At 45.3% G+C, this 24017-nt stretch overlaps 1 protein-coding gene and 1 long non-coding RNA gene across 2 annotated transcripts in view; one reads left to right on the forward strand and one right to left on the reverse strand.

Moving 5' to 3' along the window:
* Positions 1 to 24017, forward strand: part of LOC144826035 (TLC domain-containing protein 4-A-like) — a 159253-nt gene that overhangs the window by 112112 nt on the left and 23124 nt on the right. The window contains exon 6 of the mRNA XM_078684329.1: positions 6216 to 6289. Within this exon, the coding sequence (XP_078540455.1) occupies positions 6216 to 6289 (74 nt within the window). The remainder of the gene's footprint in view (positions 1 to 6215; positions 6290 to 24017) is intronic.
* LOC144826043 (uncharacterized) overlaps positions 1 to 24017 on the reverse strand; it is a 766049-nt gene that overhangs the window by 54026 nt on the left and 688006 nt on the right. The window lies entirely within an intron of this gene.

Consider the following 24017-nt stretch of genomic DNA (forward strand, 5'->3'; position numbering starts at 1 on the left):
TAAGAGGCCATGCGTCTGTTAAATATAACAATGATAACATGAAAATCTAACCTATATTACAATGTAGTCCTTGCAATAAACAAATAGCTCAACGTTATCGAAAGTTATAGAGATGAAGGTCAGAGTTCGTCCCGACGCATACATCCATCCAATCCCTGAAGAGGGAAGCTGCAAACATCTGTGATGTCACTAGTATTCCTCCACCCCCATGCACATTTTCGCTTGACTCACCTACTCACCCAATGATCGAGGAAGGCTGAAAGGAGTGACACTTTAATCACTCATCCTCCATTCTGCTTATTGCGTGATACTGATTTGGAGTGGACGCTCACTGCGGACCATTCTTCATGAGACTACCAGGATCATAGATCCTACTCTCATTTTGCCAGTGCTTTGGCTATCGACGTCAGAGACTAACATAGCTTCTTTGCACAGATTCATAATGCGCTTCCACCCTCCACTCAGAGACGTTTTAAGGCATGGGCAAAGTGGGCTCTGGCCCATGGCCTCTGCCTTTCAGGGGCCCCTGACAGAGTCAGGTCTGTTCTGCAAAGGGCCTTGCCCGGATGACCTTGAATAAGTTTTCAACAGATTGTTGTAAAGAGCGTTTATCTATCATTTATTTTTAATCGGTTAGAGTCTGTTACAGACATTTGGCAGACAAAATGTCTTTGTTTCTTGCAACATCCATGTAAAACGTTTCTTTTAGATCAATACAGGACCTCGCATATGTGAAATGGGAGGGTATCACGGAGATTATTTACAGTAATATTAGTGAGCTGCTGCTGTGTTACAATACTGAAAACACATATCACTTTTCCTGAATATCAGAGTACGCACATTTAGGATTTGAGCAAAGGGGGCATGTAAGAGCTGAAACTGGATCATAAAATCAAAGCTGCTCCGAACAGTGGCCCCCAAAATACATTTAGCCCAGGGCCCCCAAAATCCTTAAAACGACCCTGCCTCCACTCCAAAAAGTATAGCTGTATTTATTTAATGTGTATGTGTTTTCCTGTTAATTCACCTCACCAGCTTCGGGGCTCCTTATCAAGTGCAGCAATGACGCAAAGTTGTGGTATTATGAAACAGCCTTCCTTGTTTAGTTGAGCACTCTTTCCCAGTAGGGGAGTGTCACACCAAACCCCTTCTGGTTTCCTTGGTGCAAAGAACCCAACCAGGAAGGTTCTCTGTGATTCCCGACTTAAACAGTTTCAAAGAAAAAGTTGACAGTCAACGATTTCAAGCATGCGATATCGAGCAGAAAGTTAATTTTGAAAACTCAGAATACTATAAATAATTAGTGTAAGTGGTGATTTCAATGGGCAAGGGCTGTCTGGTACTTAGCACCTACACTATTTTTATTTCAACAGTAAAATAACAGCACTTCTCCGCAGGAATGCAGTACTTTTATTTATTTGTTCATTCATTTGTTTGTAGAGAGGAAACTGTCATCCGCAGGCATCCTAGCACTAGAACTGCGGAGAGACACATAGGGAGGGGGAACAAACTCAATCAGTGATAAACAAGAGCCAGAAAGACACAAAACTGAAAAACGAGCATTGGCATAGCCAATAGGTCGCGCCTTTGGGACCTTATAAGTGTTTAGTCATGCAACACTTGATGTTGTTGCACCAAGGATATTGTGCTGGATAACTTCAGCACAATATCCGTGGTGCAACAACGTCAACTGTTGCATGGCTGAACACTTATAAAGTACAGGTTTAGCCATGCAACAGGTTATGTTGGTGCACCAGGGATATTGTGCTGCAAAATTAAATACTTATAAGGTCCCAAAAGCGAGACCTATCGGCTATGCCAATGATTGTCTACAAGCTTATCATGAGGTTGAATTCTACTCAGACTCCAAATCCCTTGTGTCTCTTATCATGCCTACCAGGTGCGCAACGCCCATTGGGCTCAAAGGTCTTCAGCCCCCTCCCCCCCCCCCCCCACCCCGTTGTGTGTGGTAGCCGGGCTGAGACAGCTTCTCCGGGCACACACACAGCCGCATCAGAGTACTTCACAGGTCTTTAAAAGACTAGGCATGTGCGGTGAACTTTGCTCAATTCTCAGAGTTTGTAGAGGTTTCTGCACTCCGCGGAGCTCACGGAGTGCAGAAAATTCCGCTTCACGATGTGCAGCGTAGTTTTTTCCCCGCTCGCCATCGCAATGGTAAGGTCGTGAGCTGCCACGCTGGTAGGATTTCTACCCGAGCGGCAGAAATACCAGCACAAACTGCAGTTCGCACTGCACTCCGCCACTCGCGGAACTTCGTGGAGTTTTTTGTAACTTCTCGGAGTTCTGAGTAGCAAAACTCCGTGAACTACGCCCAGGCCTATAAAGACCATGTGTATGTTAATGAGGCTTTGTCGTTTTTTCACCCCTTCTTAGAGCCCCTGCATCTCCACACTTCCTACTGCTGGAACAATTAGCCAAACCCACCCCCCGAAATTTTTTCTTAGGCCCCCCACTCCGAAATTTGGCTCTAGTTGTGCCTGATGCCTACAGGTCCATTAGGATGTCTTTCAGCCTAGCCTGTTGCGCAGCTGTTTTTCAGTACTTTTTGCACCAAATGTTATAAAGCATTGGTAACGTCACATGCTTCTAAGATGGTGTAGGCATTTGTTCTGAGGCATATCTTGGACATGTGTTGGACAAGGATGGTATCAAGCCTAACCTTGACTTGGGAGAGGCAATTAAAAAAAAGCTCTTTTTTCATTCTGTAAAAAGGAAGTGAAATCCTTTAGTTTTTTCCGAATATTTTTTGAAATTTGAAAGAATTTTTTTTTACGTCTATCGGAACCTATACCAGTTACATGATTTTGAAGAAAAGGTGAGTATTTTCTTTGGAGGGAGGAGTGCCACAAAGCAGTTTATCACTTTAAGAAGTTGCTAAAGCACCGCTGTTAAGTAATATTTGAGACATACCAATTTAACTACTTATGTCAGCTGTAACAGATTAGGAACCACTCTTTTTGCCACATAGTAATTTGGAAGGAAATGATTGTAGCATTTGCATTCTGCAGATTCAAGAGTGCTGAAATGAAATGTGGGGGACGGGGGGGGGGGAGTGGGGGGGCAAAGTCATAGTATGTTTTTGGGAAGGAACAAGTTTAAATTTCTTTTGTAGGTTCTGACATTTGTTCTATGAACTGACCACACACCTCATGGTTTTACTTTTACTACTAAAGGTGTGAACGTTCTTTACTTATAAAAGCTAGATGGTTTTTAGAGTTTGAAGAGTTTTAACTGTACAATGGAGGTTTTGCAGTGTACACAGAATTAAGCAGCAGAGGGTCTTTTCCATGTTACCTTTTCATGGGAAGGACGAGAAAGTGCAAAGTGAAGTTGTTTCCACTGTATTGGAAGGTTTAAAACGGGGAGAGTGAAAGAAAGGTATGGTTGACAACATCTTTCTGATGAATATAAGTGGCAAAATTCCCTAAGATTTACCCAGGAGATTTTGTGACACAGTTGACGAACTTGGAAGGTTTTGGGAAGTCAGGAATTAAATCTGTATCTTGGGTAACTTTTTATACAGGAGAGAGAAGCTTGTGCCCCACATAATTTGCATGACAAGATAATAGGCCTTGCTCATGAAGGACAATTAGGGTGTACACTAACCAAGAACAAAGTAAGATCACATGATTGGTGTTCAGAGTGGATTCTGTGGTGGAAAAGAACATAAGAGGGTGCATTAACTGTGTTTTCAGTGACAAATCCAAGTCCGTGAGAAAGTCGCCTGCATCCTTTATAGAAGTCCAAGCCAACCTAAAGAACTAAGCTGTTCTTAATGTGCTTGGTCCTATCACGTGTCGGGTTTAGATGCAAAAACATTGTAAGTGTAACTGATTACCATTATATGTCGTTGGTTTTAAAGGCAGTCTATGATGCTAACACGAGGACAGTAAGTGTGTTCTTAGAATTTTATTTTCAATGAAGGTACTTAAAAAACGTTAGTGAAGGGTAATTGTGTCAAAACAAAACGTCTATTACAAATCTTAGCACAGCCTTATACTGCCAGAGAGCAAACAGCCAAGTGCAATGAATAAATAGAATAGCGAAAGAGTGCATTAAACTTAGCAGTGAGGGTCATCTATTAAAGAAAGTGTTGTTCGATGTGGTTTAGTTTTATTGTACCACTTCTGAGTAATAGTACAGGACGTTTGCTATTGTTATCCTTGAAGGGCTGACTCTTGGGTATTAAAATGACACCCAAGTAGACAAATGGAGGAGGCGTGATATACATACATATATATATTTGCAGTTTTATTTACAGCACCAAGGGCATTGGTGCGCTAAACACGAGCACCAGATTATATTAAAGGGCAGGTTTTCTTGGAGATTAAGTGATTTCCTCAGAATCACAAGATGTTGAGCTAACACTGAGACTTGTACCTGGTTTCCCAGTTCCAAAGTTGCCAGCTCTGGCCTTTAAGCCACATCTTCTCCCTATATAGGTAGAAAGACAGAGTGTGATGAACAAGATTCAAGCTTATAAAAAATGTGGCCTTTCTATGGGAATCGTATGTTTGCATCCAATTTTCATATTTGTAGTACAGAGATGTATTGTATTTTCATATACACATACAAAGGCTTACACAACACAGGACCAGAATACCTGAACAGCCACATACACTTTCACCAACCCACCAGACCCCTACGATGTGCCTCACTCGATATAGCACACACTGCCCGCACCTGCAAAAACAAAACTAGAGGATGCTGATTCCCCTACATCTCACCCAAGACATGGAACGACCTCCCTCAACACATCAAAGCCTCTTCCTCACTTTTCTTGAGTTTTGCAAGAAGCTGAAGACCTGGCTCTTCGTATAAGCCTCTTCAGGACCACACATCTGCCCAGGCACCTGGATACCCTCTATTTATAAATCAACATAACCTATTTCTGTACACATTCAAACATCCTGTCCATCAATTTGTGCCCCCCTTTCCTTGCTTTTGCATAGGTCCTAAGTCTTCTAAGGTGGCAGTTGATGAACAAGATCTTTTCTGAGGAGAACTTGCATGTAAAAACTGGAAGTTGGATTGTTGATGTTATTTACAATATTCTTCAATAAATATTTATTCCTTAAAGACATTGTTTGGAGCTTGATTAGCTTACCTAGAAAGAGGAGAATTGGTGACTTTTCTTCTAGGGTGTGTTACCCTTACTAGGGATTATTACATTGATTAATATTTACAACACTTTCTTTTATGTAGCATGTCAAATTCGTCCCACATTTATAACTCATTTAAACTACATCAAAGATAACTTAAATTTTTTTAGACTATCTTTTTTAAATGTTTTATTATTATTTGATTTTGAAAATATAATTTTTTTTTGTTGGACTTCCCATTGAGTTTTTAGAATTATAATAGTGAGTTAAGGTTAGAGAAATAAATACAGGCGTAAAAAGTATTAATCTTTAGAGCCAATCGGTGGCACAGTGTTCGTAAAATAATATCTGCGTAACGGAGAGCTTGCTCTTTCTAAAATCCATGGTAATCGGCCAGAGTTTAATGAGAAATCTTAAAGTATATTCTGCATTGGAGAAATAAAAAAATTATTATTATTTTTATAAAGTAAGGCTATTACGCAGGTAAAGAGCTGTTCTCAACCATCAATTATAAAAAAAATAGACATGTACAATGCATTTTAAAATTATTTAATTTAAAATACCAGCATGCGTGATAAATGTATTTTAAAGTGAATAACAATACTATGCATTGTACATGTATGCGAAGTAAAAACGGTGTTACTGATTGTGTTGTTTTTTGTTCTTCTGTAATGACTGGTATTCTCTGCTACTATCTATGTTTATTGTTTTACGCCCTTGAAATTTCTACTCCGGGTGTTAACGGGCCATCTGAGCTTTTGATCTTGCTTGTCAGTTTTTGAGTCCTTAGATTACTACTTTTCCTTCTCTTGTTCAGCCTTACTTTTGCTCTTTGTGCCCACTGTCTCTTTTCCTCTCTTCACTTTACAGCTGTCTGATGTCTCTGTTATCTTCTTCACCTTCCCACCTGTCCTTTCCAATCCCTCCATTTCCCACCGCTTCATGTCCTCTTCTCATTTGCCAGCTGTCTTCTTCCTTTTTCTCTAGTTTACCCACATTCTCCTTCACACTCATACCCATAGTATTTAGCATGTGTAGTAAGTTACAATGTATTGAATGTCTCACCTTGCTCTCGCTTTCCACCCCCTCCAGAATCGAGGTGTTCTGCCATTCTTTGCCAACTTCCGACTCATCTCAGAACTCTCGACCCCATTTGTGAACCAGAGGTAGGTGGCATTTGCAGTTCAAATTGGTCATCTGTAATGCTTTGTTTTTCCACTCTGTGCTCCTACCACTCACTGCAACATCACTTTTTTACTCATTACGCCACAAGAACACTAACCCAATAACCAGGTTTAAAGAAGAATTGGACTGGTTATGGATGTAGCAACGTTTGAATGGTGCCTCTTAACCATGACGAGGCCCCAGTGCACTTCTTAATAGACAAGTAAGAGGCTATGCTGTTTGTGGTGCTTAGTTGGTAGTCGCTGGGTTTCTAATGTGGCCCGAGTGAAGAATTTTGGTGTCATGCTTGAGGTCTACAGGCGGTCTCTGATCATGTTGTGGTGTACTCACCATGCAGTAATGGAAGGAGAATTCAATGACTTGTCACCTTAGAAGATCCCCCCCGGAACGAGACTGGATTGGGATAAATTTTTTTAGCAGTGCTCCCATGTGCTTGACTGGTGATGCCTTGTGGCTAAGGATCCGTGCTAACTCCATATCGCTCTAGATGTGTCATAGCATATAAGCAACATCCTTTCTTTCTGTGCCTTCTGATGCAAATCCGGAGCTTCACTCCCAACTTTGTCAGTGTTTTATTAACTAAAGCTTTTCCAGTGTGGTGTTAGAGAACAATATCCTCATGGAAAACCGGATTCAAGCTCTGTCACGATTGCAGGAAGCTGATGTAGGTCACAGATCTGCAGGAGGTGTGCGTTTGGTGGCTGGTCTAAAAATATGACTGGGTCACGTAATAAATTGTGCCTTCGGGCACCTGAGGGTGATGCCAGACTGGGAGGCGAACGGACTCAAGAAGAAGTTGCAGTCTTTGTGTAGATTCTGCACAGACCCCCTCCAAATAGCTGACTGACTCTGATCCATGGCTTCTAGTCCATTGCAACTATGCTCAGAGGCTCATTTTTAGGGCTCGGACTCCTTCCCAGTGAAACTGGGAGGAGTTTCGAGAACTAATGTTAAAGGAGAAAAAAAAGAAGAAGTATCTCTTAGGGCCTTGGAGAGAGAAATTCCACACATTCCTTAGCGTTTTCTGGCATCTGGTCAGTGATTCGTCTTCCCTGTGCTGTGTATGTAGTAGCCTTGAAGTGATAGGCTGTAAGTAATTCACGCGTGCCCGATGTGGCATTTTGTGTGCGAGAACGAGCATGGCAGAGTGATTAATCTTAATTACGAGCTGTCAGAGTGCCCGTGTAATGCAAGCCAGATGATGCGAACGCGTTCACAGCGGTGAGCGCGTTCAATGTTAAATGACGAGAGGCAGCAGGCGAGGCTCACAGAAGATGACTCATACATGCTCGTCCACACTGTAGTTCTTGTTTTAAGTTGCTACGGGGTGTCTTTTTTCTGCCTCTGCGTGACAGTCTGTAAGAATAATGAGTGATGGTGTGCTGACTGTTTAACATTGCGTGGTGTACTTTTTGCCGTGTTTATTTATTTATGCATTTGTATATAGCGCGGACTTTACCCAGAGGTGTCAGAGCGCTTTATAATAGAGCGAAGTTATAACCAGCTGTGTAGCAAGGCGAAGCAGAACTATAAACAAGACATCCAAGACCCACACAGAACATTGCACGCACATGCGCGGAAGAAGCGGGCACATCTGCCTGCGCGTCGGGCCAATTAATACAATATCCATGGCTTTTTCCAAATCGTATGGCACGTTCCCAAGGAGAGGAACATTTCAGTTGGCTTGGAAAGACTGGAATTGTATTTGCATTCCGATAGCATTTCTGAAATGTCACACATCTGCTCTCAAGGCATGAGAAATGATCGCGGATCGAGACTAGAAAATGCACAAGTGAAACTGCTTTGCTTTTTCGTGAAAGGCTTTGAGAGTTTATGGCAACTATTTGCTCTAACTTCAACTCAGATTTCGGGTGTAGTTGCATGATGTTTCTTGGATCATTTCGATTCACTAATTTAATTTTCTCCTTGACTGCTAAATAATACATATGTTTTCAGTTAAATAGACTCGGGTTTTGAAAGTGGGAACTGATGAGTTCACTCTCGTATAAGAAAAGTTATAGATTCGTTAGAGTTTGGGGCGATTGGTACCATAACCATTGGCGTGTTGATGTGAGCTACTATGAGGCGATTATTTGAGATTGTTGTTTTCTAGATCGTCGTATGAATGTTTAAACCATTACAACGCCTAGAAGCAGTCCCGTTTTAAGTAAAAACGCAAAAGCTCTGCAATATAGTGTAATGTCGTAAAACATAGGCATGACGTGGGGTACGTAGTCCACCATAACAAAACACATGATGGCATGTCAGCATGATACGACATACCATAGCATCGCATGACACGACTTAGCAGGGCACATCAAGGCACGACCACAAAACATAGAAACACATGACATAGAAAAATAACACTGAGTATCATAACTTCAAACATTACAACAATAGTTAAAGTGACATAACAAAGCACAACATACCAGTACCACATAACACAGAACAGCATACTACCAGTGGCTGTGGGTGTCCAGGGGTGCAGCAGGTGCAGTGACACCGGGGCCTCGAGGGTCTCCCTTAACCCAGACAGTGCTGTATTTTACTACGAGTGGCGGTGGAAGTCCAGGGGTGCAGCAGGTGCAGTGACACCGGGGCCTCAAGGGTCTCACTTAATCCAGACAGTGCTGTATTTTACTACCAGTGGCTGTGAGGGTGCAGCAGGTGCAGTGACACCGGGGCCTCGAGGGTCTCCCTTAACCCCGACAGTGCTGTATTTTACTACCAGTGGCTGTGGGTGTCCAGGGGTGCAGCAGGTGCAGTGACACCGGGGCCTCGAGGGTCTCCCTTAACCCAGACAGTCCTGTATTTTACTACCAGTGGCTGTGAGGGTGCAGCAGGTGCAGTGACACCAGGGCCTCGAGGGTCTCCCTTAACCCAGACAGAGTAGTGAGTGCAGAGTAGTGAGTAGTGAGTAGAGTAGTGAGTAGTGAGTGTAGAGTAGTGAGTGCAGAGTAGTGAGTAGAGTAGTGAGTAGAGTAGTGAGTGCAGAGTAGTGAGTAGAGTAGTGAGTAGAGTAGTGAGTAGTGAGTGTAATAGTGAGTAGTGAGTAGAGTAGTGAGTAGTGAGTAGAGTAGTGAGTGCAGAGTAGTGAGTAGTGAGTAGAGTAGAGTAGTGAGTAGGACATCACAGGCAGCAGCTGTGCAAGCTTCTTACACTCACAAGGAGACCACAGGCAGCTGAGTTGCAAGCTTCTCCCACTCACAAGAAGGACATCACAAACAGCAGCGGTGCAAGCTTCTCACACTCACTAGAAGGACATCACAAACAGCAGCGGTGCAAGCTTCTCACACTCACAAGAACGACATCACAGGCAGCAGCAGTGCAAGCTTCTTACACTCACAAGGAGACCACAGGCAGCAGCGGTGCAAGCTTCTCACACTCACAAGAAGGAAATCACAGGCAGCAGCTGTGCAAGCTTCTTACACTCACAAGGAGACCACAGGCAGCTGAGGTGCAAGCTTCTCCCACTCACAAGAACGACATCACAGCCAGCAGCAGTGCAAGCTTCTTACACTCACAAGGAGACGACAGGCAGCAGAGGTGCAAGCTTCTCACACTCGCAAGAACGACATCACAAGCAGCAGTGGTGCAAGCTGCCCTTACACACTCACAGCAGGTACGGTGCCAAGGCAGCAGCAGCAACAGAGCAAGAGTCCCTTACAAAGAACAGGCACAGCACAGAGATGCACAATGCAATCTTCTCATACTCCCAGGCAGCAGCGGTGCAAGCTTCTCACACTCACACGAAGGACATTACAGGCAGCAGCTGTGCAAGCTTCTTACACTCACAAGAAGGACATCACAGGCAGCAGCAGTGCAAGCTTCTTACACTCACAAGGAGACCACAGGTAGCAGAGGTGCAAGCTTCTCACACTCACAAGAAGGACATCACAGGCAGTAACGGTGCAATATTCTCACACTCACAAGGAGATCACTGGCAGTACACACCACATGAACACACTCCATAACACATAGCAACAATACATTGGCATTTACAATGCCATTAGCTCAAACTCAAATAAATCCGAGCCCGATTGCATTTCTAATGCTTGTTCTTCTTGACTTCGACTCTGGATCTATCCCAGTGCAGGGTCGACCATTGATGTAATAGAATTACAGCTACCCTCCACTGAGGCTAAAAGTAACGTTTTGATATTGGAGCCTTAGCTGGCAACATCTGAGCTCTTGATCCCATTTAATGACACCCTCACATATACTTTGATGACTACCTGTTTGAAACCATGTTCTTGAACACTTCTTAAATGGCAGTTGGCCAGGCGGCATAGGCTAGCATGCCTTGAATCAGATTTTCTCACAAAGCACCTTGTGCTAAAGAGTCTCACTGTACAGGCCTTGACTTGTAAGGTGAATCCTAATTCCTTTCCAACCAATACCCCGTCTGGAGAATCCAAAAGATTGATGCCTTTGGCAAAGTTGTCTTTTCTTATGCCAACTTGCCACTGCAATGCGTAAAAGCAGTCTATTAGGCCGATATGAACATACCCTTTAGGACATGGCCAGCGAGATCTCAGAGGCAGTACCAAAGGACCTTAGAGCCTGTTTGTCCCAGAATATTCATGTCGGGCAGATAGCTCTTCCCCTGCTATAACGCCTATGAAACAGCTTTCGTTTGCACACAGCAGCACTTGCCCTACCAGTGCAGGGCAGATTGGAGCACTTGCTCCCTGGTTGGCGATCCATCACATCTCACAGCTGGGCCTTGCAGATTGTTTTAAAAAGGCTACGTTTATTCACCTCCCCACCATTATCCTAGGGCACCCTTATTTGGCCAGGAGGGTGTGGTACCAAGAAATCCTGAACATGAGCATCTGTCCTCAGATCAAGCTACCACTTTGTGGGGACCTCGTGTCTCAACCCTCGGGCAGGATCATTCACCCGAATCTAGGCACTTACATCTCCCTGCGTGGTGATTGAACAGCGGCAGTTGATTGCTTCCAATTTGCTGCCTAAAGTGGTGGATGTCATCCTTGCCTCTCAGACGTACCTCCAGAAAATCCATATGTGCTGGCTGCCGGGACAATTTTGTAACCTGGTGCAGTGTCCGGGACACCAGACCCCTTAGGCAATCTGTGAATGTGCTTTTGTTTGCTTTGTCTTTAGACTTGCTAGGCCTTGGTGGGGGCACCAGAGGTGGTTATTTTCCAGCCCTTAAGATCTGGTTAAGTTTGTCAGACCAAACGTCCTTCTTTAAATAATTTGTTGTGATGAGGTTTATTAAACGCTTGACACATGTTCCCTTTCAAACTGTTTGTGATGCACAGTGGGACCATAACTTGGTCTTGTCATTCTTCCTCTGTATGGCTTATATCTTTGGCATAGGAAATACCTGAACAGTAGATGGCGCTTGAAAAGAAGCCAAAATAGGCCATTATGAATAAATGTTGATCCCATATATACAATGTAAAAGTCACCCTGACAAAAGGCAGATTTTGAAACTAGAAGCTGTCGAGCCACTGGAAGCTTGGGCTCTGGCTCAGCTCAAGGTCCTCTGAGAAACTCGAACGAAAAACGATTCGATGTTGACCCCTCCCAATCCTAAGCTACAGAGGGCGGTGGCGTGGGGAATGGGTGTATTTGTGTACCTGTGTACATACTTTTGTGTGTGTCTAGCCCACAAAACACTGAAACAAATGTTCAACATATATGCTGTGCTCCAACAGCTTTGGAACTCCCCAAACCCGTGGTACATCAACTGAAAGCTGCCCATTCAACACACACATTAGGTTTATTTGAAACACTTTCCATATCCATTAATTCATTGTATCTGATTAGGGCTTCTCCACATAGAGACTCTAAACTAGGGTGACCCGACGTCCCAGATTTGCCCGGACAGTCCTGGTTTTTTCACCAGCTGTCTATACTTATATTTTGGCAATTTTGGTTTACAAACCGGTTTTTAGAGGGGCGCGAGTGAAAACAGTGAGAGGCACTTTTTTGGGTGTTCTAAACTGTGCTAGTTAGCAGCTGTTATAAGTAAGCAATGTAATTAATAGGTATGATGTTGGTTGTAGAAATGACATTGTATTTATTTTCTTAATGCCTCTTCTGTGATCCTATGTTGATGTTGGTCCTGCGCCATTCAGGTGATGGAAAATTGTAGTCCTTCTATTTTTCCAAAATGTCCAGGTATTTGGTTTTCAAGATCTAGTCACCCTACTCTAAATGAATGCCAAAAATATTCAACATTTCATAATAACTTGCAAACACGTGTCATTCACCACCTGCCACATGGGTGCCCTGTGCAGTTTTGCTTTGTTTTTCCGCTGAGATAATCCCGGCCATTATTTTCTTCATAATACTGCTCGCTAAAGGTCTTCGCCCCCATCCTGGTCCCCCACTTAGCCGCCATGTACAATGAGTCCTTTGAGACGGGACAGTTCCCTCCTCTCCCCCCCCCCCCCCCCCATCGCTTCACGAAGTATTACTCACTTTACTCCTCAAGCCAGACAAACAACCTGAGCTGCATGATTCGTATCGTCCCCTTTTGCTCATCAATACAGACAATACATTTTTTACCAAACTACTACTCTCTCGCCTTCTTCCCCTCATGCCGCTCATTGCCCGCCCGGACCAGTCCGGTTTCATCCCTGGCAGCATGACTTCCCACAATCTCAGCACCATCTTCTCCTTTCTCCATCAAATCAACCCTGCACTCCTGGCAGTTGCCGCCCTGCTTGACGCCACCAAAGCCTTTGACACCTTAGAGTGGTCGTTCCTGTTTTACCTCCTCCCCGCTTAGGCTTCAGCCTGGTCTTTATACGTGAAGTGCTGCTTCTTTACACCCTCCCAACACTCAACCTCTGGATCAAAGGACAGATTTCTGAGCCCATTTCCATTGCACATGGTACTCTGCAGGGTTGTCCACTGTCACCCATGCTATTTGCCATCGCAATGGAACCTCTTGCGGCTCGCCTTCGCCAACATCACACCCAGAAGGGCATTGGATTCGCAGCTCGTGCTCTGCTTGTCTCCATGTACACGGACGACGTCACTCTCTACGTCTGCAACCCCCAGGAAAACCTTAGCCTACTGGCCCGTGAGGTGATACGCTTTGGTGGTTACTCTGGCATTCAGGTGAACTGGAACAAATCTGTGCTGTTTCCCCTCACCGATGCCACGGCACCCTTTGACCCGGATTATCCTTTTGTGTGGGCATCCAAGTCCACTAGATACTTAGGTATCTAGCTGAACAGGGACATTGATGAGCTTTGGAGGGCTCACTTCGGTCGTGCAGTGGACAGGCGTGAATCCAAGATCCCCCTTTGGAGCCGGTTGCCACGGTCTCTCGCCGGCCATATAGCCATTGCCAAAATGGTGGTGCTCCCGAAATTTTTATATCTGTTTGTTAACATCCCCATCCCTCTCTCTTTTTCCGTAAAGTCCGCTCTTCGTTAATCACTCCGATTTGGGCCGGCCGACAGCCCAGAATTGCATACGATATTCTGACCCTTCCGATGTCTTGCGACGGGCTTGGTGTTCCTGATTTTAAACTCTTCGCTCAAAGCGCTCAGGCTAGTTTTCTCCACGTTTGGCTACATCCCACTTCGTTTCAGCCTCACGTCGCGGTGGAGGCCGACTTAGCCGCCCCTTGGTCGCTCACGACCACCCTATTTGCCCCAGTAAAACCCCTGCAAGCTGAGATTGATACTGTTGAGACTCTATGCTGGGCCTGGGAAGGACTCCGTAAACTTTCAGGCTCTGCCATGCTCTCTGCGGATATGATGCCCATTGCTCATCACCCGGCCCCCCCTCCAATCCTCTAGGATGGTCAAATATGCAACCCGTCTGGGACTTTCTACGCTGTCCGGTCTCTACCCTGGGAACACATTCTTTGTGCCTGCTCCTGCCCCCGGCCCCATGGATACCCTACTTTATTATCAGCTTAGAGCTGTTTACAGGAAACTTCACACCTCGTTTGCCCAGCCCCTCTCCTAAGAAGCTAGTTACTAAAATCTATGCTCTCACTCTGCCTCCTTCTCCACCGACCGGGCGCATGTGGCGTGGGGTGAGGATCTAGGAGCTGAGATTTCCCAGTCTGACTGGCTGTACTGCTGCACTCAGATTAAACGTCTATCCCTAACTATAGTCTGCGTCTTATTCATTTTAAGTACTTGCATAGGCTCTATTGGACTCCCGTCCAGCTGCACAAGATGGGGCTCGTCGCCAACGACAGATGCCTGCGCTGGTCCATGCCTGCTGCCGACTTTTCCCACCACGTCTGGCTGTGCCCCAAGGTCTCCGCATACTGGCGTGGAGTCTGCGCTGCTATTTCTGAGATCACCTCCTCACTGGTCCAACCTGATCCTCTGCTTTGCCTCTTAGGCTTTGTTAAATTTTGCCCAGATATTCCCGTAGATTGATTGCCATGCTACTGGTCCTTGTGCGGCGTAGGGTTTCCATGTGTTGGGGTCGCAAGCCTACACCTACGGTGGCCCTTTGGCTGGAGGATGCATCACGCTGCCAGACGCTCCTGTCCGAATTCTGGGACCTTATGCCCGTTAGATCCCGCCCACTTGATATATGGGGTCAGCTCATGTCCGATCTTCTGAGTCATGACTTCGAGAGCCCTGCGACCTCTCCCACCGGCACTCCGCCGGCGGCTGCTGCCAGTGAAGGCCAATGAGCTGTCCCCCCTTCCTTATTCAACCCCCTTTCGCTCCCCTAACCCCCCCTCATCACACAGTGCCTTCTTTGCGATCCCCTTCACTGTTTTCAGTGCTCCCACGATGTTGCTGTCTCTGTTCTGATTTTCAGTGATTCGTGTATGAGATAACATTCGCTATGACTTATTGCATAAATGTGCATGTTGAGTTGACATGGTGTGATCCTGTAACATTATTGTGCCAATTTTTCAATAAAGGTTTTTGAAAAATTTAAAAAAAAAAGTTTTTAAAAATACTGCTCTCAAAAACGACATGAAATTTGCACACCAGAACTCCACTAAACAAAACGTTATTAAAAATAAGCAACTGAGCATCAGCGTTCCAGATTTTATGTTTTCTGCATTTTCGTGGCTACGGATTTATGCCTCAAATAATCTGCCTTTGCAAACAGAGTTAAAATAACTTGCAGGCTTCCAGAGAGGTTATCAATCTTTTTGTTTATTTTATGAATAAAGATACTGAGCTGGTGGACAACTTTACTTTATGACTTTGCAGGACACTTTGCCTGTGCGGAGACACTTATGTGCACTGCGTCATTACAAGAAGTTTATTTGAGAAGGAGCATACTTTTTTGAGGGGGGACCTTTTTATTGGATTTTTTAGTTATCATACATGTTTAGGCTGTCCGGAATTCGGTTTAAACCGACTGTAACTGACAGTACACTACCGGAGAAAAATCAGCTGACTCGTTTGAAACCGAGTGTCACTGGTTTTCCTAGTTGTTGGCCACTTGATGGCGCCAAAGCATTACAAGCATTGGCCTGCCTGTGGTCGCCTGGCACAGAGGTGTCAGGGGAAAACACTGCTTCACTGCTTCTGCATCCGGGGAGCAGAGGTGTGAATGGCCCAAGGGCGAGAGCAACACCAGGTGGTAAGCAGAGACACTTTAGAAAGCGATCCGATGAAGGCAAAGCAGGAGCAGGTCTCTCTAAATTGCAGAGATTCCACTTTGAAATTCGGATATTTCCTCTGAGGACGAGCAGCCTCCCTAGAAGAAAACAACCGGCGTTCCACAGCAGGAATGAGAGAGGATGTGTGGTGTAACGGCCAGAGCTTCATTCTTTGTAGCAGGAAATGAGGTTTGAATCTCAGCGCCCCCTCAACATACTGTGATTCCAGGCAAATGAGTTAATTTCCCCGTGCTTAAAAAACACAAAAATGTGTGTGGCCTTGTGCAATGTAACTGGTGGCACTCCAATACCTTAGGTCGAGTCATCGCTTCATAAACATTATCAGACGCAAAACTCAGCACCTGTTAAATGACACATTTTCAGTGCAAAGTCAGCGTCAGCATCCAAGCCGAAAAGGACACAACAAAATATTCCACAGCTATTTTGTTACCCTTTCACTTATAGGTAAAACATTTAAAACAAATACCGAAAATGAAAAGTACATGCAATTTAAAACAAGCATTGAAAATGCAATAGGTCTCGCAATAGAAGAGTTTGACCTTTTTCGTTTTGCAAATGGATGAGTGGCGTTGCGTGGATGAGTGGCGTTGCGTGGATGAGTGGCGTTGCGTGGATGAGTGGCGTGTGTGAGTGGCGTTGCGTGTGTGAGTGGCGTTGCGTGTGTGAGTGGCGTTACCTGATGGATTAGCTTTGCACTTTGTTTAGGGTCACATTTTTTGCACAACTCATGGCAAACATGTCAATGTGCTCTGACCTATCTGTGTATAAATTATTGGAACATATTTAAAAAAAACATTAAATGTCGAGTGTGATATTTCCATTTACACACAGTGGATTCAGATGTAATATACAGGAAAAATGCTTCCGTCTAGTGGGAAGGCATCTTTTTCGTACATATATCTTTAAGAATATTGCCCATATCTATATCTGCATGTGACCAATAATAGTTTAACACTGAATTTTAGTTATCATTTTTTTTTGTAATTAATGGCATGTATTGAACATGTTTTTAATAACTGATGCCTTAGAGAAATGGTTATTAAAATTATACTTTAAGAATTGCGCAATAATTACGAGAAAACATCCTGTAATTTTCTTACTTCTTTTTTTCAAGGTACACATTTTGTTTGGGTACATTTTATTTTGAAAACCGTCTCCAATCGTGCATCCTTTGTTTTTCATGTAATCAAGAAACATTCTTGTCGAATTGTAAATGGTCACAATGATTACATTTTGTAAACATGTAGACGTGTTTATATTGGAACCACTGTACGTAAAGCGAACTGTTTTTACTGTACTTCTTGCCTAAGAGTAGTTCCTACTAAAGACTTTGGGCACCAAAAGTGACATATTGCGAGTACGCTGGGATTGGAGGTAGAAGCAACGGATAGGCAAGCGACCTGCTCCTTGAGATTAGTTGATCCGCGCTGTGCCTCGTCAAGAGGACCGCCGAGAACGGCAAAGAAAGCACCTAAGAAGCCCAATCCGTTAGCTCTTGGTGTGATCCCCGATCTCAAAACAGAGTCAAAGCAGAGGCGCTAGAGCTGTTGCCGGGAGGCAGGCAGGCGAGCAAGTGGGCGGGTGGTAGCCGATAGGAGGAGCAGCCCACTTGTGGTGAGCATGAACTGTCGTGGACTGTGGCTACTAAAAGAGCAGAGCTGAGCTGACCGTGCAGAAGTGCAAGAAGTGTAAAAGAAGACCTGCCAACTTCATCAAACAAGTTTAAAAGGGAAGAGAGAGAAGGGGAGGGGGGAGGAGAAATGCGACACGGCGGGCAGGGGAGGGGGCGGAGCGGGTAAAAAAAAAAAAAAAAGACGGAGGGAAGGCAGAGAAGGGGAGGAGAAATGCGACACGGCGGGCAGGGGAGGGGGCGGAGCGGGGAGAGGTGCGACACGGCAGGCAGGGGAGGAGAGTAGGAGGAGGAGGGGGAGGAGAGCACAATTTATTGAAAAGTTGTTGAAATTCTATTACATTTTTCGATTGGAAAAAAGCTGTGGTGTGGGTGGTGTTACGCATTTGTTCCTTGCTGGTGGTTATTAAAGATGGGAAACGTGTTATTGCCTTCTTTACCGAAAGTGCGGAATGTACGGGTTCGACCTATATGAACGGTCAATGAATAAACAAGAAACATGCTGAATTCTTTCCAGGGATGGTACACAACCAGCTATTTCCAGGATGGGGAAACAGTTGGCGCCTACAAATGAAGATATACACATCACAATTAACCTGTCTGTACACATTGTCAGAGAGCATGCACGTTTTGGTACAAGGAGACGCACTTACACTATCCACATGCCTGTGATGGTGAATGCCGGCAGCGTAATCGGCAGCACCACGCAGGCATTTTGGATCCGGGCATCCAGGAGGGATGCTTTGGCAAGGGAGGCCGGGGCCTCCAGGTGTGGCCCTGAGTGTAGCAGGCCAGCTTTGGTGCATCGGCAGCAAGTCCCCAGTGGAAACAAGCTTCTGTGTTCTGCGACACGGCGGGCAGGGGAGGGGGCGGAGCGGGGAGAGGGGAGAGGTGCGACACGGCAGGCAGGGGAGTAGGAGGGGGGAGGAGAGTAGGGGAGGCACGGCCTAGCGGCCGTGCAATCAAGCAGTGAGGGGGCGGAGCTGGGGGAGGCTGTGAGAGAGAGAGTGGGCAAGGCAGGCGGCTGGGGGCATGTGCACGCGCTTTTAAGCTCAATGCGCATGCGCATTGAGCTTAAATTTCACGGGCACTGCAAGGAATCGCCACGATTCCTTGCAAGTTGGTTAAAGAGTGTTTAAGCCCCCATAGTCTCGCAAGCTCGATGCGCATGCGCATCGACAGGCGAGACCTAAAAATGACATCTGGAATTTCTGCTCAGTCAGTTAATGTGACCAGTGCACATGACTGAATAATCAGACAGTCTCAGAATGTAATCCTGTGTTGCCCAGATTGGGAATAAATAATGACATGCATATATATGGTGCTACACCAGGCTCCCTGCTAGGCTCACGTGGGGGGGGGAGAGGAGCTGTTGTGGTCTGCCTTCTGTCTTATAGGACCACACCCGAGTACTTCACAGGTCTTTAAAAAGACCATTTACTTAACAAGATGTTAATAAAGGAGTGGGCGCCGGGGCACGGGCACTGGAGAAAGAGGTGGCACCCACGTTTCTTGTTTAAACGTGCTGTGTGTTTGCTACTATCTCCAAATTCTAGCTTCAATGACATACTCTGCCTATAAATAATGGTGGCGCGGGATACGGATTTGTTCTTTCTGAGAAGTTGGGATCTGGCAGTGTTAGTCAGATCGACATATTTTTACGACCATGCTGCAAGCTCATTCCTTGGAGGAAGAAGAGAGACTGACGGGTGAGCGATCTTGAGACCCCACCACGGCTGATACCTCCAGCTCAGGGCGAGTGAGCTTTGCTGCCCTACAATGGAAGTCACTCACTCCATCAAGGAACAGACTATTGCAGAGAACAGCCTGATAATACTGCTGCAAGGCATTCACAGGCTTGTCACCACTGTGGAGCTATGGGACGAGAGCACCGCAAAGGGACGCGTCATCAATGTGGACGCCTTCATGAACATCCGCCTCGCGGAGGTGACCTACACAGACCGGAAGGAACGTGTTTCCGAGCTGGGTGACCTGTTTGTGAGAGGCCGGAACGTCCGCTATGTTCACATTCCCGATGAGGTGGACATTATTAAAACAATTGAGAAACAGCTGGAGACCATTTACAGGGTTTGCAGATTTGGCGAGAAGGGGCGGAAGGAATTCCTTACAAATAAGAAGTAGAAGTGTTGTGACTTCCTATGGAATCGAAATGTGTTTCTCCTTTTTTTGTTTTTTTAGGGATCTAAGTTATTCTTGTACACCACGAGAGAACCTCCTCCAAAAGCAATTTCTAAACATTTCAATAAGTTGTGCTCCGTTTTTAATGGTTTACAGCTCAGACCACAACCAAAGGTGCATCTGAGCAGCCAGTTAACTGATGCACATGCGTAGGTGCTTAGGAGAAATGAAGACCAAACTCTAGGGTTCTGCAGGCACTGACAATGATTGTCTGATTTGTGCGAGGAAACAATGAACTTTGTTTACTGACTCTTCCCTCTTAATTCTACCTGCTACCGGCACTGCTGCTCAGGCTGGCAACTAGAGCCAAATTTGGGGGGGGGGGCTGAAAATATTTCGGGGGGGGGGGGGCTGATTCTTCCACCACGGACAGAGTGGCTGTAAGAAACCTCATTTACAAGTAAATCAGCCTAATTTACAAGTAAATGGTCTTTGAAAGACCTGTTAAGTACTCAGTGCGGCTGCAATTTGATGCTTGCCAGCCCGCGAAGCTGTCTCCCCCCCCCCCCCCCCCCCCCCCCCGGGCTGACACACACGATGGGGGGGTCGGGGGGGGGGGGGGGCTGAAGCCCCGTGAGCCCAATGGGTGTTGCGCGTCTGCTGCTGCTATGCAGTAGTAAACGGGTAGTATAGATGTTGCTGGAATCTAAAACGTCATGGCAAGTTATTATTTTTTTCGCTATCATTAAAATGGCCTTATTTGTAAACTTTTCTTAAAATCAAAAGAGCAAAATCTATTTCCCTTGTTCTTTTTGTTAGATTTTCATATGCATGTATTTGTTTGAGGCACTCTATGTATGCAACACATTCCCCGCAGTTATGTAATCACAGCGTTTTTTTCCTCAGTGCAATTGATTTCTCTTCTCCCATTGACAGGCTGACCTCGAGTCATAAAACCGTTTGCTTGCGCGATCTTGGCCGTGTTTGTTTAAATTATGTGAACAGTACACTATAAATAGTCATGTTCCTAGCTCGGTGGTTGAAACAATACCTGGGCTGTTCAGCTTGGTGACTATAAACAGCTATCTGACATCATCCTGCACTGTACATTCCGGGCATACACATTTACACAAACCCCCTGAAAAATACATATGTCTCACGAGCCACACTCTAACCCTGTGTAAACAGTGACCTGTGGGCAGGGGAGTGTGGCTTGTACCGTGGACAGAAAGTGCGAGGGGAGTACAGCCTTAGGCCAGTTATAGAGGACTAGGCTATAGCGTCTTTCCTTTAAAACTAATGGGGAGATACCTCGCGGGGTCAGAGTTCAGAGCTTTACTATTGATACCAATTCACAGGAACAACGGGTGCATTCTTGAGCACCTCAGCAGGTTGAGCGCCGCTTCCAGAGAAACGTGGTGACAAAGAGGTATGTATTGCTGCAGGGCCAACCTAACTATTGCGTCGAGTAATGTTATTTATAAAGGGCAAGAAGACAATTCAGTGTGTTTTGTGCACACACATATAGTCCTTTTTGGTTAATATTGTTTTAGGAGAATGCATGTGAAAAGGAGCTTCTTTGGAGAAAATTGGTTTTACCTTTGACCGTTTTTAGGGTTTATGGTCTTGGATAAGTGTTTTTTTATTTGTGTAGTGGCTGTGCAGCTTTTCAGAGTCTGCGACGCAGCATTTCTGTGGGAATTACACTTCTATGCTGAACTGTAGAAAATACTAAGCAACTCCCACCCTCTTTTGGAGGGAATCCCCCTCCATGATTTCAGTGTGCTCACCCTCTAAAACGAGTCTTTCGAGTCTTAGGGCGAAGGTGTGCGGAGGGAGACAAAATTGGTGAGGGTGTACAAATGGGCAGCAGGTGCCAAAGCTAATTCCACGAGAATTTTGAAAATCCATCCGCTTTCATTGTATTGCTGTAGAATTAACAATCTATGAGGAATTACACACAGTTCAAAATCCTACAAACATCTACATGTTCTGCATGCATCTCTGTATTAACTGTAAACTAATATGGTAATACACTGCCTCTTCCTCCCCATCATAATGATGCCTTTTATTTTTGTTTTTGTTTTTAAAACATAAATAAAAGGCTTTGTCATTTACAATGCCAATAGCTTAAACTCGCATAAATGCAAGATCTATTGCATTGCAAATGCTTGTTAAATCTGAGCTGCAGAATCAAAGGACAATGGAAAGTATTTCATGACTTTATTAAGCTTCTGAAATGTAGAGCAGTATACAATTTCTGAAGAAAAATTAAAAAAGCAATCATAAAAGCAAAGCGTTCCATAAACACTAGCAAAACACTGTTTCAGTTGTTTTTTATGGCGCGAAAATGAGTAAACACTGAAAAGCACTGTTTTTTTGAGGTATGGAAATCACTGGAAAACATTGAAAAAACACCACCAGAATTTACCAAAAATAGAAACTGAAAACAGGAAAGCCTATACATGTTATACAACAATTGGGTATATTTTTCAGTGTGTTGCATCTGGTATCAACATTTCAACAGGGGATAGCTGCGCGTCCGTTCAGGTGGTGGGGGGTGCCGCTCTGCTTATGTATGGTATGCTGGAAACTTGCTTGTAGGTGATGTTGAGAGGGCCACTATGTCACCCAGTCCCTTATGACAATTGCTAGACCTTTATTGTCTGTATGTGGTAGTGCAAAGGGGTAATCCATGTTCATAACTGAACTGGGAATATATAACTCTGGAAGATGTGGGGGGGAGGGCGGGTAGGGGGCGTCGCTCCTCTTTGGTCCATTATCTACGGGCAGTGGTTCGAGTCCTTGCTGGTGGAATGGTCTACAGGGGGTGGCTGGAGGGGTGATCTAGTGCGGGGGGGGGTTTGTGAGGGTTGATGTGCGTTGGGTCCTGGTTCCATTTGGGTGGCCTAAGGGGTCACTCCGTGGGTAGCCTGTGTTTGTATGAAGTTATGGAGGATCATCACCCAGTCCATTGATATGGGGTTTTTGGGAAGGAGCATACTTGTAGCTAAATAAGAGGAGACTGCGTTGGTCTGTGATTTCATGGTGAGCTTGTTGTCAATAATGATTCCAAGGTTTTTGGCTGGTCAGAGGGAATGGGTTCGGGTCCTGGGTCTGATGACAACTAGGATGCGTTCCATGTGTTCATGCTGTTGCTGATGATCAGTACTTCCATCTTGTCTGTGTTCAGCTGCAGCCAGTTGTTCTGCATCCAATCGGTCACGCTTGTCATGCATCTGTGAAAGTTGGTGCTGGTGGTGGTAGGGTCGTCAGTGAGTGAGAGGATGAGTTGAGTGTCGTCTGTGTATGAAATTATGTTGAGACCGTGGGATCAGACGATGTTGGCCAGTGGGTTCATATAAGTGCTGAAGAGCGTGGGGTTGAGGGATGAGCCCTGGGGGACACCGCAGGTGAGCTGTTTGGGTTTGGAGGTGGGAGGTGGATCCTCTGGGTTCTTCCAGTGAGGAAAGAGGAGATCGATCTGAGGGCATCCCCTTGAATGCCAATGTGCTGGAGTCTTTCGATCAGTGTGTGTTGGGATACAGCATCAAAGGCAGTCAAGAGGTCGAGGATCAGAGCTGCTTTCTCTCCTCAGTCGAGGAGGGTTCGAATGTTTGTGGCTGCAATTACAGTGGTTCTGGTGCTGTGATTGCTGATGAAGCCAGAGTGGGAGGCGTTGAGTTGCGGGTTCTGCTCCAGGTGTGTCATGAGTTGCTTGTTGATGATCTTTTCCAGTCATTTAGCTGTGAATAGGAGCAGGGAGATTGGCCTGTAGTTTTTGAGTTTGCTGGGGTCGGTAGAGGATTTTTTGAGTAGTGGTCTGATGTGGCTGTGTTTCCTGGCATCTGGAAATGTTGCGGTGGTGAGTTCCCGGCCGATCCTTTGGTTTACGAGGTTGAAGATATGGTGTGAGCAGGAGTCTATGGGAGCTCCTGAGTGGATGGATTTCATGGTGGAGGTGTTGTCCTGGGTTGAGAGGATGTTCCGGGTGGTCAGTCTGTGGTTCGTTTTGGTTGCAGTGATGTTGTATCTTTCGAGGAAGTCTGTAGGTGTGGGTGTTGCAGAAGAAGCCAGTGAGTTTGTCGTACAGCTCCTGTAAGGGTGTTATAATGTTTTCACTGGCAGCCGAGTTGGAGAATTTCTTAATAATGTTGAAAAGTTCCTTGCCCATATTTTCTCTGATTTTATAATTTTGTTTTTAGTATTCACATTGGTATGATATGCTGGCTCGGTTTGTGCATGGACTCTTAGAACAAAGCATACCCCTGGCTTGCCTCAGGCTTGCTCTTACCACCAATTCTCTGGCTTGCACATCTCTGTTAAAAACCCATATGCT

Source organism: Lissotriton helveticus, chromosome 1_1 (genome assembly GCF_964261635.1).
Source record: "Lissotriton helveticus chromosome 1_1, aLisHel1.1, whole genome shotgun sequence".
NCBI lineage: Eukaryota > Metazoa > Chordata > Amphibia > Caudata > Salamandridae > Lissotriton > Lissotriton helveticus.